A 16,637-nucleotide genomic window follows, 5' to 3' on the forward strand; every position below is an offset into this window, starting at 1 on the left:
TGAAATATTCAATCCTTAGCAATTCCAATTATCTTTCAGGTTTCTTATTAAATAGTAGATCAAGGTAACCTCACACTTAGTTCTTATACTGTAGTTTTCACCATGGACAAAACAGGAAAGTATCAGTCTGCTAATACTTCAGATACCCAGATATTCTTAAAATTCCTTCAATGCTTTCCACTCAGGCTCAACTTTTAGCTCATCTTGCTAAACAATCACAGAACCACAGAAATGGATGAGGTTGAAAGGGACCTGTGGGGATCATCTAGTCCAACTGCCCTGCTCAAAGCAGGGTCAGAAAAAACATGTTGTGCAGGCCTGTGTCCAGCTGTGTTTTGAGTATGTCCAAAGATGGATGGAGACTACACAACATTTCTGGGCAGCCTGTTCCAGTGTTCAACCACTCTCACAGTAAAAAAAAGAAATAAAAATTCTTACATTCAGATAGAATTTTCTGTGTTTCAGTTTATGCCCATTGCCTCTTGTCTTCTCAATGGGCAAAAATGAGAGGAGTCTAGCTGTTTCTTCTTTACACCTTCCCATCAGCCATTTATAAGCATTGATAGGTCTTCCCTTGACCCTTCTCTTATCCAAGCTAAATAATCCCAGCTCCCTCAGCCTCTCCACATGTGAGAGATGCCCATCATCCTCATAGCCCTTGGCTGGACTTGCTCCAGCAAGTCCGTATCTGTTGTACCGGCGTGCGCAGAACTGGCACTCCAGATGTGGTCTCACCAGCGCTGAGCAGACAAGAAGGATCACCTCCCTCGACCTGTTGGCAACATTCCTCCTAATGCAGCCAGCCCAGGAGGCTGTTGGCCCTCTTTGCCGCAAGGGCACACTGCTGGCTCATGGTCAGCTTGTTGTTCACCAGCACTCCTAAGGCCTTTTCTGGAAAGCTGCTTTCCAGCTGGTCAGCCCCAGCACGTACTGGTGCCTGGTGTTATTGCTCCCTATGGGTAGGACTTTGCACTTCCTTTTGCTGAACTTCATAAGGTTCCTGTCTGACCATTTCTCCAGCCTATCAAGATCCCTCTAGCACACCCACCTCGTACGTCAGCCATTTCTCCCAGTTTGGTATCACCTGCAAACTTGCCGAGGGTACAGTCTGCCCCATCATCCTGATCATTCATTAAGAGGTGAAGGAATACTGTCCCCAGCATTGATGCCTGGGGTACACGACTAGTGACTGAATCTCCAGCGAGACTTTGTGCTGCTGATCACTACACCTTGAGCCTGCCAGTTCAGACAGATTTCAGTCCACCTCACTGTGCACTTCACTAGCCCATACTTCATCAGCTTGTGAGCTCCTTGATCACTTGTATTGTTAGGAAGTTATCACCAATGCCCTCCAGAAACATCCTGAGCTGCTTGTGCCCTTCTGTGTTGTCCCTCCAGCAAGAGGAGTTGTTTCTCTCCACAAGAGAGTGGCACAAGTCACCCATGAGATAGAGGGATGATAGCTCAATGTGGTAGCTGCACTTTACCTTCATACTAGTGGTTCACCAAATATCATCTGTTTTGCCTTCCTCTACATATAGTATTTCAAAACTAAATTTTAAACTAAATTTTGTAAGTCGTGCGCTCCAAACCACTTAACCATCTTGGTAACCCTCTGCTGGACTCACACCATTATGTCAATGTCTTATACCCAAGAGCCCCAGCTTGGTTCCTTTCAACCCAATCTTGTTGAGTTCCCTCTGTATAGAGCCCTGCCTCCAGTCACCAACCACTCCTCCAATCTGGTGTCGTCGACAAACTTGCTAAGGGTGCACTCCATCCCATCCTCCAGGTCAATAACACAGGCGTTACACAAAATCAGCTCCAGTGTTGGTTGACCTCTGAAGAACACCACTGCTAACTGCCCAGTCTTCTCAGTCTTTAGGAGGAATATATTTAGTTAGAGGGGTAAGTTCTAAGTAAGTGACATGTTTTAGAACTGAAACAGAGTATTAAAAATTTGTTTTTCTATTTAAAGATCTGTCTCTGTGTTTTTACTGGCCCATAAAATCCATTCACTATAGCAAAGTTTAAGTGTTATTAAACTACATTTCTCTTCTCAGAAATTTTGAGGACTCATACCTGACCAACTTCATTGTTTATGAATTACTTGCTCTGTTATATACCCAATTTCAACTCATATTTCTGCTTTAGCACAATCAGAACAACATGAGTTGCACACTGTTACCAGAGGTAAATCTAAAAGCCTCTTAGGAAATATATGCTCAATCTCTTACCATTATAAAGAAGAAACCCCAGATAGATAAACTACATTCATTAAGATAAGTCTGAAGTTTTTAACAAGGTGTATTTCTTCAAAGTCAAATGGAACAACATAAAGAAAACATCTACTCTGCACAGGAAAAAAAGGCAGAAAGTCAAGTTTCACTGCAAAAGGGCTGACAGGTACTATGCTCCTTATTTGACTGCTGCACATCATAAATCTCTCTCATATTTTTCTTTTATCATCCTTTACAGATATTCAGAAGTCATGAGTCAGACTCCAAGATGTCATGAAACTCAACCTAATCACAATAAATTTTTATTGCTTATTTGCCTTTTGATTTCTGAATGCATTCCTATTACCTTTTGAAGTTTTACTCTGCAACCACACAAGAGACTGCAAGTCTATTTTTAAATGCAAGTGTTAGCGTGGCTTCCTGACCATTCATCACACCACCTTCCTCACCACTTCCAGCTCTCACTTCAGGGCTCTCTCCTACTTGGTTTTTTTCTTGCATGCTATAGAAAGTCTCCAAGACAGCAGCTTCATTTCAAGGATCCAGAGTTTTCCCGCAATTCCTTATGCTCTAAAAAAGCCATGTTTGGGCAATCCTGAGTCAAAAGAAGTAAATGATGATCTGGGGCAACCTTTACATGAAACAATAATGGAAGCAGCAATTTTATATATCAGTTCAAACAAATTAGAGGAACTGGCACAGGACAGAACTGTCAGGGTGTGACCCACCTGTGCATTATGCATTGGGCAATACAAAAAGTGTATTTCACTCAAATAAGACAGGCAACACTGAGAATCTATGTGGATACTCCAGTGAAGCCAGAAACCACAGTCATGGGGTTCTACTTGTGATGTCTGGGCCAATAAATATTTAATTAACCCAAGTAAAATGTAACAGTAAAAAAAAAAGTTTGATGTTTGTTTTTTTTTTTAGGGGAACTCAGTTGAGTAAGTCTCCTGGAATGTGATACTTGGGACTGACGTCCTCTTTCAAATCAGGCAGCATGGGGATTCGATCAGATCTCAGTTGTGCAAGTGTCTTTTCTGACTGAAGCATCTGCAGGCCTCTGACCAGCCTCATCACCCACCTCTGAACCCCTTCTATTACTCCTGTATTCGCATTTACATTGGAGTAGAGTACAGCTCATATATAGATGTATCACCGACTTATCTAATGTCTTTTTATAATGTTATATCCACTACTTTCCATTTCATTTGTTATGCATTGCACTTTGATTTTACTGTATTTGCTTCCCTGATGCATCTGCCCACTGAGTGGGAATTTTAATTGAAAACTAAACTTGAACTCACTCAGACTATTTGAAATTTAGCATATCATTTTATATTATCTCACCAAATTAATTACATATGATTACATATGTGTGACAGGAAAGTCTGAACTGTGGCTGAAGTACCGCAGTGATGATAAACAACTAATTGCTAAGTTTGGGAAAGGTGATTATGATTAGACTGTCAAAGGATCAGTGTCAAAACAGTCCCATTTAACATTTCGATTTTTATTTGGAAGGAATAAACAACTGGTAAATTTGCTGGAAATTTGCTGATGCTATTAAACTGGGTGTTACTGAGAATACTAATGAAGACAAGGAAATAATAGCAAGGAACTTAGTTTAGCTGTATGTTTAGAAAATAACAAAAGAGATTAAATTTTTGAAGCTTTAATTAGCAAAAGCATCCTGCAAAATGAAGATACTCAATAACAAAAACAAATTTGAACCAGTGCTAGAAGGAGCATTGGAAGCAGAAAATTAGACAAACATGAAATCTACAGTGGAGGTAAAGAGAACATGTATTAAGTAATATAGGCAGATGCTGGAGGGTGGCAGTCCCTCAGGTGCAAAGATGTATTTCCATTAGTGGGTTTAATTCGCAGACACTAAATGGATGGTCTCCCATGTAAAAAACTAGGTGCCATCCAGGCACTCCACTACCATACACACAGACTTGAAGGTATTTCCTGGATTAAGAGAAGATCAGTTTATGAACAGGGAAGACTAAGAAAACTATAAATGTACAACTTCGCAAAGCAGCTGGTCAACAAGCTGATGATCTTCATGTATCTGAAGAGTACAAACAACAAAGCCTTATCCATATGCCAAGATACATAGTGTGATTCATTTGACCAAACTTAGACAGTTATGCTAAATATGCTAGGTTAGTTTTATAGACAGTGGAAAGAAACAGACTCTTTTCGGACAGGACTCATCTCATCCTAAAGCAGACATCTAAATGTCTTGACTATAAAGGCTGACCAGCTCAGACACATATATCTAAAAATAGGTGTGATGAATCAGACATCATCCGTGTATCCATCATCACTCATCTCAGTTCAGTTCAGCTTTGATGAGTGCTATCCATACATATGGATCCTGGTTATGGATCAGGTCTTAAGCAGGGAGAGGAAGTATTTAGGAACTTTTAAGGCTAAACTAGCAGTACTTAGATAAAAGTAAGAATGAAAGTAGTCTTGATAACGATCAAGGCAGAAAGCCCTACAAGTTAAGTGTATTAGAAAGTAGTTCTTTAAATTAAAAGAGAGCTTTAGAAATACCATCATTTCAAATTAGTTAATTTTATTAGTAGCTCTTTTCCAGAGATTTAAAGAAATGTCTACAAAGCATAAGGAGAGATGAAAACCAAAGCAAGAAAACAAGTCATTTGGATTTTGTATTCAGATCTATCCACAATCCCACACCTTCTCCTATAGTACTAGACAGGTACACATATTTACACATACAGGCTTTTTAGGTAAGCCTAAAGTCAAAGTACGCAACATGTCTGTTGTATCATTTCTATTGAGAGAACTGCATATTTATATATGCAATGTTCTGTAAATAAAGATTAACAATCTTTCACTGATATGTGAAACACTGTAAAATCTTAGAATATCCTGTTTCTCATGTTAATGAGGTTTTTTGTCATCAGGGAGATGGGTTTCAAATTTATCTCAAGCAGAAAAGGTCATACTGTGGTTCTATCAAGAAAATTCAGACTGAAACAATTGCAGTTGTACTTTATGAAGACAGTCTGTATCTCAGCATTATTCCAAGAAGGGAGAGTAAGTGTTCTCACACAGTAAGTGTGCTGACGACTCAAGGGCATGTCAAAGTTTCTAGAGACACTTTTACCTTTGTATACAATTTAAAAATAAATAGGGCTCTTTTAGTGTATCAGATATGTATCCCTCTTGTTCTTTGGACCTCAGCATATCAGTAGGAACAGCAGAGCCAATTGCTATGGGAACCATGCTTCTACAGCATGAGGATGAAGTAGGAGTCAAGTAGGGGAATGGAGAATGGTGATATTCTTCTGTTCTCCCTCCAGAAATCTAATTCAGTAACTCCTGGAAATTCTGCCTTGCAGCAAGAAAATAAAAGCACTTTGTCTGTTTATGAGCACGGCCGACAGTAAGTGGTGAAATGAACATGATCCACAATCAGTATACAGACATGACAGTATGATCTTAAATCTAACAGACGGCATTATATCTTACAACTGAAATATGAAATCAGCAAAGTTTAACCAGAAATAACATGTGAAATTGCCTATTGGTACAACTTTGCAAAAAATGCAGTAAATTCTTCACTCTTGGAAAACTCTAAATAAAAATTGCACATCTTTCAAGAAGATAAATTACAGTTCTGAGGGAGACTGGTGAACCTGACACAGGAATCACTTGATGGATAGAGTAAGTGGTCCATGGAAGTTTGGGCTAATGAAGTGAAGATTGCCATATTTTTGCAAATTAATCTACTAGTAGGTTTTGACCAAGTTAGGACAGACAGCAGTTAACAACAAAATTTAGAAATGAAGAACTAGCAGTTCTTGTTATAAGCACACCACGCTCAGCCTACTAACACTTCTACCATCACGCCCATCATTGCCAAGATTACTTTATCAAAACTATTATTGATATACCAATATCTACATGCAACTGTCTGTTTCAAGGCCTACATGTTTTGTTTTGCTTTTCAGTCATCCATTTTTCTCTGCTGTTTGGTATGTAGGTTGTGCTACAAAGGAGAGGCTTTCCAACATTCCTGCCAATTCCTCCTGTGTTTTCCCATATAGAAAGTTCTCCATACAACCTCTTAATAAATAGAACTTAGTCCCAAAGATAAAGGCTTGGCACTTCACTTGGCTTAAAAGCATGCCTGTACTATAGCACTGCTTTGACTGCAGCTACCAGCACACCAGACTTAAGACAAATGACCCTCTGACTTTTCTATCTTATCATTGCATTTCCACCCATCCCTCCGGTTAAATGTCCTACTTTATTAATACTGTTTTTCAAGTCTTGTGGAGAGAAGTTTACGTTGAAGTTCATTCTTCTGGCTGTGGCTGTGGTTCTGTCTATGTAGACTTAAAATCAGACCTTTTTAAGGCACCTTTACCTTGTCAGGATTCAGGAAAACAGTCCTTTGTGTAAATGAGAATCAGATCAAGAGTATTTTTCCCATTGTAATACAAGTACCTACAGGATTGCTTGTATCAGTACAGTTTTAATAATTTAACAGGTATCACATAAATATTATAAACCAATTCCAGCTACCTGTCCGATCTTCATGTGAGTTTTCTTATATGTTGAGGAATTCTTATTTCTATTAGTGTTGGTTCAGAATTGGAACATCATTGGAACAAAACGGTGAATGCGACGCAATGTCCCTGCCTTCATAATTGTTTGGGGTTTGTGTGGTGGGGTTTTGGTAGCGGGGAGGGGGCTACAGGGGTGGCTGGAGCAGTCTGTGACTGAAGGACTGCAGCCCACAGAAAGGACGCACGCTGGAGCAGTTCGTGAAGGACTGCAGCCCACGGGAGGGACCCCACGCTGGAGCAGGGGACGAGTGAGGAGTCCTGCCCCTGAGGAGGAAGGAGCAGCAGAGACAATGTGTGAGGAACTGACCCCAACCCCCATTCCCTGTGCCCCTGCGCCGCTGAGGGGGGAGGAGGGAGAGAAAATTGTGAGTAAAGTTAAGCCTGGGAAGAAGGGAGAGGTGGGGGGAAGGTGTTTTAAGATTTGATTTTACTTCTCATTATCTTGTTTTGATTTGACTGGTAGTAAATTAAACTGTTATTCCCCCAAGTTGAGCTTGTCTTTTGCCCGTGACCATAAGTGGTGAGTGATCCCTCCCTGTTCTTGTCTCGACCCACGAGCATTTCTTTACATTTTCTCCTCCCCATCCCACCGTGGGGGAGGAACGAGCAAGCAGCCTTGTGGTGCTTCGTTGCCGGCTGGGCTTAAACCATGACAATAGTAAAAATAGTAATATTTAAGTGGACACCAGTTAATCACCAAACTGAGAAAAACAACAAAAACCCCATGATTTTCCTTAAATGATGCATTTAACATCATTTTCAGAAATTTTTCCATTCGAGCCTGCAATCTATGAAATACACTCAGTAAAGTACCATAGCAATACTGGAACCACTCAGCAACAAGAAGTCAAATCCGAACAAAAATGTGAATAAAAACGCATTTCTCTCTTCCTCCTGTTGCTAAACACATCTGGAGTTAACATCCCTCACTACAGCTTCAAACCCCACTTCTTCAAATACATCAGTCTGTTCACAACAGTTGGGTCCTTAAGTTTCTTGCGGTTTAGATGGTACCCAGCCATGCACTCCTAAAGGATTCCTGTGCTTGGAAATTGCTCATAAGATATTGGGGTGACACTTTTTCCTGTTCCTTCTCTTTTTAAAACCCTGTGAAACGCCTACTTCATCTTCACAACATTTCATCAGCCTCCTGTTGATGACTCCTCTCTCTTGGATCCCTGCCTCTCCCACTTACTGTGAGCAGATGAGAAAGCATGGAGCACTCGGAGTCAGTGGTCATGGGCTGGAGAAAAGAGCTCTGGAGCAGTGAAGATGTGAGCCCAGATAATGCATACGCTAAGTGCGAGCAAGAAGACCCCTGCAGCGGGAATCGAGGGTATGAGCCACGGATGGAGGACATGGACAGCAGGACTGAGTACTCCGACTATGATGAACATAGAAAATTTAGAGAATAACCAGAAGAACTGGTTGTGAACAGCCTCAGAAAACAGTGCTTCATCCCTTTTTTTATTCCAGATTCCTTCTGTATGTTTAAAATATTTACTGTGCCTCAGTGTCAAACAAGTAAATGCTTCTAATGGTATGGTATCTGTTGGTATCTGAAATGGATAGATGGCACCCGAAAGTGAAAGACATTTTTATTTTAAAAGATTGCCTATGCAAAAAAATGAATAAATTTTAATTGTGATGCAAACCCAAAATTTTTAATCTTTCAGTGGAACTACTCAAATCTGTCAAGTCGTCTGACCACCTCTCACCTACTTTGAAATAAACCCTGGTTTACATCTCTGGATGCTGTCCAGCAGTTCACCATTCTCGGAGTACTTTGTGAGGCTGCCACACTTTAGCTTAGCTGCAAATGATCTAGAACTTAACAATTTTTATTTTTTTTTAATTCCTTGTCTTCAGCAGCAAAACAGGTCCCTGCATTGTTTTAGCACTGCTTTACAGTGAAAGCTAAGAAAATTGCAAGATGTGTTTAGGAATGACAACAGAATGAAGCCAACACTTAGAGGTTCCCTATTTCTTTAGAGGCTGACTGCACAAGTCACAAACCAAAATGATGTAAATTGCTCCAAGAGCAATAGTATTCACCAGAGACTGGATTCATTCAAACACAACACACCAGTATAAGAACTTGCACTGAAGTTGCCCTAAACAAAGTGTACTTAAATGGACTAATATTTCCAGAATCTGATTATTCTGACAGATCTCCATTTTTCATTTTAGAATCCCAAAAGAGGCATTTTATGAAACTTTTACAATAAAGATTACATAATATAGTATCTGTGTAGAATTTCACACAAGAAAAACACCCATGAGGAGACATGAGCAGACAGGTGCCGAACAGGAGCCAGTGATTTTGTGAAGAATTTTGCAAGGGGTTTTCATTTTATTAGGAACAGAAAATCCCAAACCTTGAATTTCTCCATGAAAGAGAATTTTGGAAATAAACTATTTTGTGTTGACTGAAATGTTTAATCTTCATAAAAACAGTAATTTAAATTTTGTCCTTTTTTTTTATTTTGTTCAAATATAGTTTGTTTAATATAGTTCAAAATTCTCTGCCATCTCAATTGAAATTAATCCTGAAAGGAAAATGTAAGAGCATGTAATTTCAAAAATTATATCAAGACTATCTAAACTATCCTTCCTTTGGCTTTTGAAATTAAGGCTTCATGATAGTAACGTGATTTCACAGTCCAGAGCTTCCCGGTCCTCACTCCTGACCGCAGTGCTGCTACCACCCCGGTTCCCAGCACACGATACGGCTTTGCTGACCTGGTTTCCAGGTTTTATGGCTAGATGTGAGAGACCAAAGAAGGATTTTTTTGTAACCGATAAAGATGAAGTGAGGGTGGTGGGAAGTGAGCGATGGAAACGCATTGTTACTACAGCTTTTTACATTAAAATTCCCAGAGACATCTAGGGTAGGCTCTAGCTGACGCAATACAGGTCTCCACATAGGAGACATCTACATCTATACTAGCCAGCTGAGGCTCCCTTTATACTTCACAGAGAGAAATAAGCTTCCTCTAGGATACAATTCTTTTTATCTTAAAATAGTCACCTAAAATAGGTCAGATGAATTTTTCCACATAGAAGTGCCTACTCCTTGACGGCACAGGAAACATCGCCACACGAGCTGAAGGGAGATATCCCCAGCCCAGACCCCCAAACCCAGGTCAGATGAAGCCCAGACCTAGCAGAGAGCTCTTCTGCCCTGGACGTGTCTGGAAACACCCCCGGCTTGACAGTGCCAAACCCCCCTCCTGGGTTGTCAGCCCTCACTGGATCCATCAACCAACTCCTCTGCTCAAATTCCTTATGGCTCAGAAGCAGTAACAGGAAAACAAAAAATGCCAAGCCCAAATCGTTTTTCTCACATCAGATGTCTGCTTATACACCATCCATATATATAAGGAGCATTACACCGAGCAACTGTAAAGGCCTGAAAGAAATGGTGACACTAAGAAGACAGAGTTAAAAGTTAGAATTACATCAATGAATAAAGACTAAGTCTGAATAAAGAATGAGTCTGCATTAAATAAAGACTTTGGGGCCAAAAGGTAGGAAAGACCACATTTCTTTTTGCTGTATGAGAATAAGCTCAAATAACCCTTAGAAAGGGTTAACGTAAGGCAACTATTGTGTACCCTTTGCACATCTCCGAACCTCTGCTGCACTGCAAAGTGAAACATGAGAATAAAACTGAAACTGGATACCTTTTGTGGCAGTTCACAAGAATAGCTTATAAGGAATTTAGCCAGGCTCGTCTACTTACTCTTTTTCTTAAATATAGGATTTAGAAAACAAAGAGCTATTGCCAGGAATCATAATAGAGACTTTTTTTTTTGGGGGGGGGGGGGGGAGGGTGGGGAACCATAGCTAACAGAACACCTTTTCTTCTTGTTTTCAGTTAGACAGTTCTAATAATAGGGATAGTGATACGGCAGTTTAGGAAAGCTAAAATTAGCATTTGACAAGTATTTTATGGTTCACAATTTTCATGCCTACGATACTGTATTGAGAAACTGTATTCTCTGAGAGGTAAAATACAATACCTTGCTCATGTGAATGTCAGATGTCAAGAACTGACTTACGAAACACATGGCCCTCTAATAACTTTTTAGGACACCAACTCACAAGTTTCCAAAATGTCATGTCTTTACCAAACATGAATGACATGATGCTTTTGTTTCCTATGCCTGTCCTGGCAGATGGTTTCATAGAGCATCTCAGAAGACATGAACGTACAAGCTGGAGTTACAGATCATATGCAATGAGTTGCACACATGAAAACAAATAGGTATTTTTTCTTGTTCATGAAATAATAGTCTAATCAATAAGTGATGTGTGTTAGTGACATTGCAAAATGTCTATTTTTTTTACTTGCTTTTAAGCAGAAATTCCTGTATGCATACAATCAAAAAAATTGATTCAGCAGTGCTTCAGTTTACTGCATCTTGAGCCTGAAGCAGAATTTTTTTTCTTATTTAGGTAGGATAAGAAAACAAGCATGCCTTGAAATTTGCACTGTAGAAATAATTTGCTTATCAATGTCACTTTCGGTGACTGTTCCATTGCTATTTGGCTTTGGGTTTTTTTTAATAAGCACATAAAGGTCTGCCTTAAATAAGCTGACACACAGCTATCATGTTGTTGTGTCATTCCATTACAAAGGAACCAGTTTATTACCAAAGAAAAGACAACCAGCCTTCAAGTCAGACCGGGACATGCTGTATCACCCCCGTCAGAGATGATACACATTAGGATAGACTCAGCCAAGTGTCAACAAGCAATCTGAGTGCAAATCAGCACTACTCAGAAAATCCCAGTGGTAGAGTTAAGTCTATTTGTATACTCAAGCCACGTCCCAGTTACAGCATGTGAATGTTTCCTATTAACATCATCGCTAATCAAAGCACTCACTTCACAGTCCTTGTATTGGCCACTAACTCACAGAAAACTAGGTAAGAACAGAGGAATAACAGTAACTTTGAAGGACCAAAATGTTGTTCTTTATCCACCAGTAAAATTATTTTTAGATTTGCCTAAGCCTGTAAGAATCCACCAGCCCGGTGACCCTGAGGATGGCGGAGAAGGAGAGCCTCCAGATGTCAGCCATATGGTGAAAGACAGAAATAAAGTGATACACAGACAGCTCAATTATACCTGGCTGCCCACCCCCATGGGTAAAAATCTCAAGGGCATAATTTCCCCTACTATACTAAAAAGCTGCTCCATGGTTGGATTCACAAACCTGCAGGAGCAGTTTTTCTGCCTTCCCACACCCTTTGTCCAGCATTTCAAGGATGAGGGCTCTCCCTACAACCCAATTTCAGCGTTGCTTCAGTTAGAGGGGGGAAACACATCACACCCCTCTCCAAGATGCCCTTGCTTGGGGTAGCTGGAAAAGAGGGATGTATCCGTCCTGTTAACACTGTCCTTCTGGTATAAATAAATAAACACTGCAGACATAGATGTACCATTTGAGGGATAAGCAGCCATCTACCAAACTAGAAGATCATTCTCACTCGCCTGCTCTTCATTCTCAGTGAATATTTAAGCATTTTTTAACGTGGAAGTGCTACATCATGAGTGTTTAAGGGATTCCCACTTCCAAGCAATTGACAACAGGGTAATTAGGAAACGCATGTTAAATCATAGGAGACCTGAAAAAAATCCGTCAAAGAAAGCATTCAGTTCTCAGCTCAGTGCCAAAGCCACCAAATTACAAAGTACTCTGCTGAAGAAAGTTTTCCCAAAGGCTCCTGCTGAAACAACTTCATTTAACACAAAGAACTCAGACAGTTCTTGCAAGAGTGCTCCCTTTGCCTCGTAGTTACCATTCGCATTCTGGAGTACTGACAGCTTAATTAGTTTAAATAGAACAGCAGCAAAGCAAAAGACTGAGAACCCTCCCCAGAACACCCTACCATGCAGTAGGGCAGTGCTTTCTCATGGGAGGCAGAGCATGTGGATTCAAAACTCCAAGGGCACAGGAGAGAGTGCAACCTTGCTCCCTTGTGCTCATGAAAGAAGCTACAACTCCGTTCAAGCCCTGTGCAACGTCATATATTGGGTGACATGATTTCTTTCCATTTCTTATTTCAGCAAAAGCAGCACAAATATTTTTGGATGCAACTTCTCTCTTCTCTCTTCCTAGCTAACTATGCCAAAAAGTCAGTTATCTGTCCCAGTCCTGAGAGATGTCACATCCAAAGAGCCAAACATCTGTATTTTCTACTTAAAAGAAAGTTAATCAAAAGGTTGTATAAGGTCACATGTGGCAGATCTGGGCTCACATCATTAATAAACAGATCTCTCGCACCCATACTGTCCCTGAGAAATGATTAAATCCAAGGACCTCTGTAGCTTGTCTGTAATCAGTACTTAAAACTCGAGAGTGTGTGCTCTACTCTCAGAACCAGGAAGAAAAATCAGAAATCTCAATGCCCCTAATCTCTTACAAGTCACCATGACATGTCTTTTTCCAGGGGTTGTTTCAAAAAGATAATTACAGATTACTTCAATATTTCAATTCAAATTGCAGAGATCAGTGCAACAGAGCTGAAGTTTAGCAATTCAAATCTATTGAACATGTACGTGGGCAAAAATAGTTTGGAGTTGCTCCTAGAACTGGAAAGTATGCAAACACAATTAACAAATAAACATCCACCTACACCCACCCCCCCCCCCCCCAGACCAAATGAAACGGGATTAAAAGCACTGAATCTGAGCAAATCCAGTAGGTTTTAATTGCTGCCCACTTAAACTCACATCTACATACTTTCCAGTTATTTAAGGTGAAATGTTACTGCACATCTCCATCCTTTTACGTGAGAAACCAAGATGTACGCATTTCTCAGGACTGCTTATCTACAATTACATTTCCAGTAGGAACTTATAAACGAATAAATGAGTGAATTGTATTAAAAGTAATTTATAAGACAGGCATGTTCTTAGTGAGTATATGTAGTTGATACATTTGTGTTACATTATTAAACATGGAAGCTATCCTCAAGTAACTTTATAGCATATGGGATCATGTTTGTTATATGTTAAGTACTTCAAGAATTACACATAAGTGCTTATGAACCAAATGCACAATTAAAATTACATTAGAATTTCTCCCTTGGATAATTTTCTAGAGTTTCAAAAAGACATATAATACCTTCTTCCCATTATATAATGCAGTGTAACTGTTATTGGTATAATAATGTCAAATCTTAATAACTTAATCATAACAGTACAGTCCATGATTAAAGGTTTATAGATAAGCAAATACGTTTAGATGCACCACTTTGCAGCTGCAATATAGTAAGCAGTTTACTACTCTATATGGAGCCTGTATGCACATATGCACGTAAGTGTGGATGAGTCTGAGGGCATCTGCTCCACAACACGCCTCCGATGCAGGAGACAGAAGTTCAAATCAGTGAAAATCTCCTTAGGAATAGGTTTACAGTCCCAGACCACCCTGATGTGCAATTCTCTCCTCTTAATTTTGTCACAGCTGTTTTGGCCAGCTTAAAAGACAGGCCTTAGAAATTAATTGTCTCCATTTAATTTCTGCACAGAAGATAAAGATGTATTTCAGTCCTAGAAGAAAAAGTAAAAACCACAGCTTTTCTCAAATTTGAAAGTATTACGATGACAGATATTATCTCAATACTCTTTATATCTATCTCCTGAGAATCTTCACCTCTTGTATCAGCCCTTAATTTTTCCCAAACCAGCAAGCAAGCAGGAAGAGCAAGACGCAGAAGACAGTGCAGGAACAGAACAATTCAGCAAGCTATAGATTTGGGGAATGCTTTCTGGGTACCTCAGAAACACCTGAAGAGCCATAGGTGTTCGCCATCTCTCCTAACTGGCACACTCTTTATTCCTGCTTCTAGCACCAGCAGGGCACGACTGCACTGCAAGATCCCCGTCACGATCAGGCATCCACCCAACAGCCCAAACTTTTCTGGCCAGCCATAATTGCTGTATTTTAGCAGAGCTGGTTTGCAAGCTTTCAAAAGTGTGCTTACAGAGGAGGCTCAAACATTACATAGCTCTACACCTACGTCCATTTACCTGTGTGTCGTAGAATGACACCTGGAGTTCATAGTTCTTCAACATCCATGAATGCTTGTATAAATGTTTCAAGGCTAAATGGACAGCAGGCAACACGCCTGCCGTTAGGTTTCTCCGATCAATCAGGCAGCTGGCAGGTGAAAGCCCAAGAAGAGACAGGCGAGTGCGATCCCGTTCCTCAGAGCACCTGATTATTAGTAACACAAACAGCACCAGTGTGTCTAGTTTCCAGTTCCAGAAAACCATCTTTCTTGGTGCTTTTCTCTTTTTTCCTTCCCTTCCCCTGCAGTCCACATCCCTGAAGAGCAGGCCTTAGATTCCCTGGTTGCCCGACATTTTGCAGCTTTCCTTTGCTTCAGTCAGCTGTGTCCCTCTAAGAAAGGAGCTAATTGTTATTAAAGGATAAAGACCTCTCTTCGACTGGCTTTTCCAATTTGGACAGTAATCCAGCTCACAGCAGTGCTGTGAATCAATACTTCACAAGAATAATCTCTAGGCAAATTGCTCTGCCAAGTCTAATTTTAAACATGTGTCATTTTAAACATTTCTGTAGCAGAAATATTCATCCATAGGTGACAAATCAATAAACAAACTAGTATGATTCCTTTGAAAATAGATATTCTAGGGATTGATCGAAGCGGTTGCATGCTGAACTTGTATTTGCAGCAATCTGTACACGGTTGGGTCAGAAGATTGCTTCCGTTTGGTTTATCTTGCAGAGATCACGTTTTCAATTGGCTTCATACAGACCAAACAGAGAATAGGCAGTCTTGAGTATTGGTAATATTTTATATACTTCTAGGGCAAAAGCTGCATCAGCTCAAAGCTGTATATCCTCTGCCTGATTCTGCTTTTCTCAGAAACCCCATGCTTCCCTTAAAATCAATGCTAATTGTGAGCATATACAGAAGTCAGGCCTGTTCCTCCCATGTACGGTCACATAGCCTTTGACAGGCATTTCACATATTGTCGCAGCTAGCCAAGTCATTTCACCACACTATTTGCAGTTTTCCAAGTAATGTGCCAGGCTACGGAATGGAATGGATGCTGTGCAGTCAGAAATGCAGAGAAAATAGTAATGCTGGAGAAAATCACCTTTGCTGCAGGATAATCAAAACTCACCAGGGTGAGAAGGAAACATATAAGGGACCACCACACCAAAGAACCTGCGCCTCTGTTCCCCAGCACTCGCAGGCTACCTCCCCACTCAGGCAAGCACATTCCTCCGTGCTCCCTTCACAGCAGCAATCCCACTTTGCTCCCCTGTAAGCAGCCACCTGGGTGATCCCTTCCCTCCATTCAAGCAGCCAGCTCTCCCCACGCACAGAAAGCCCCACACACACCTACCAGGATGCTGTCATGGGCAAGGGAGGGAAAATGCAAGAGCCAAGCCCATGGACAGGGAGAGGAAGAACATCTGGCCCGGGAGAGACTTGTTTGTCCAAGAAGAAAAAAGCTCCGATTTTCAGTGCAGTCTCATTACACATGCAGCTGAACAGCAAATTGTTTTGCCATCTTGTGGAAATTCAAGATTTCAAAAGAAATGCCCTGTGCCAAGCTGGGATGGAAACCCAAAACCTCAAAGGTTTTCATGACTCAATAATCTGAAAGGAAAACAAATGGAAGGGCTCACAGGCGGAAGTTTAATTTGGTATAAATCAAATTTGAAATTATATGTTCAGAGCTTGGCAATTTATTTTGTGAATAGTTGACATTTCAAAACTAAGTATTAGTT

The 16,637-nt window shown here is 40.4% G+C and overlaps 1 protein-coding gene across 3 annotated transcripts in view; it reads right to left on the bottom strand.

Annotated features, from left to right (window-relative positions):
- GABBR2 (gamma-aminobutyric acid type B receptor subunit 2) overlaps nt 1-16,637 on the bottom strand; it is a 483,069-nt gene that overhangs the window by 452,946 nt on the left and 13,486 nt on the right. Inside the window, exon 1 of one of the 3 annotated variants that reach the window (XM_049830442.1) lies at nt 14,903-15,271. The exons of 1 other annotated variant lie outside the window; for it this stretch is intronic. In XM_049830442.1, coding sequence (XP_049686399.1) covers nt 14,903-15,148 — 246 coding nt within the window. In that variant the 5' untranslated portion in view covers nt 15,149-15,271. Of the gene's footprint in view, nt 1-14,648; nt 14,763-14,902; nt 15,272-16,637 lie in introns of those variants that run through there. One more of the 3 variants, XM_049830443.1, reaches the window with a different exon arrangement.

The sequence above is a fragment of the Accipiter gentilis genome, chromosome 27, assembly GCF_929443795.1.
Source record: "Accipiter gentilis chromosome 27, bAccGen1.1, whole genome shotgun sequence".
Lineage (NCBI taxonomy): Eukaryota > Metazoa > Chordata > Aves > Accipitriformes > Accipitridae > Astur > Astur gentilis.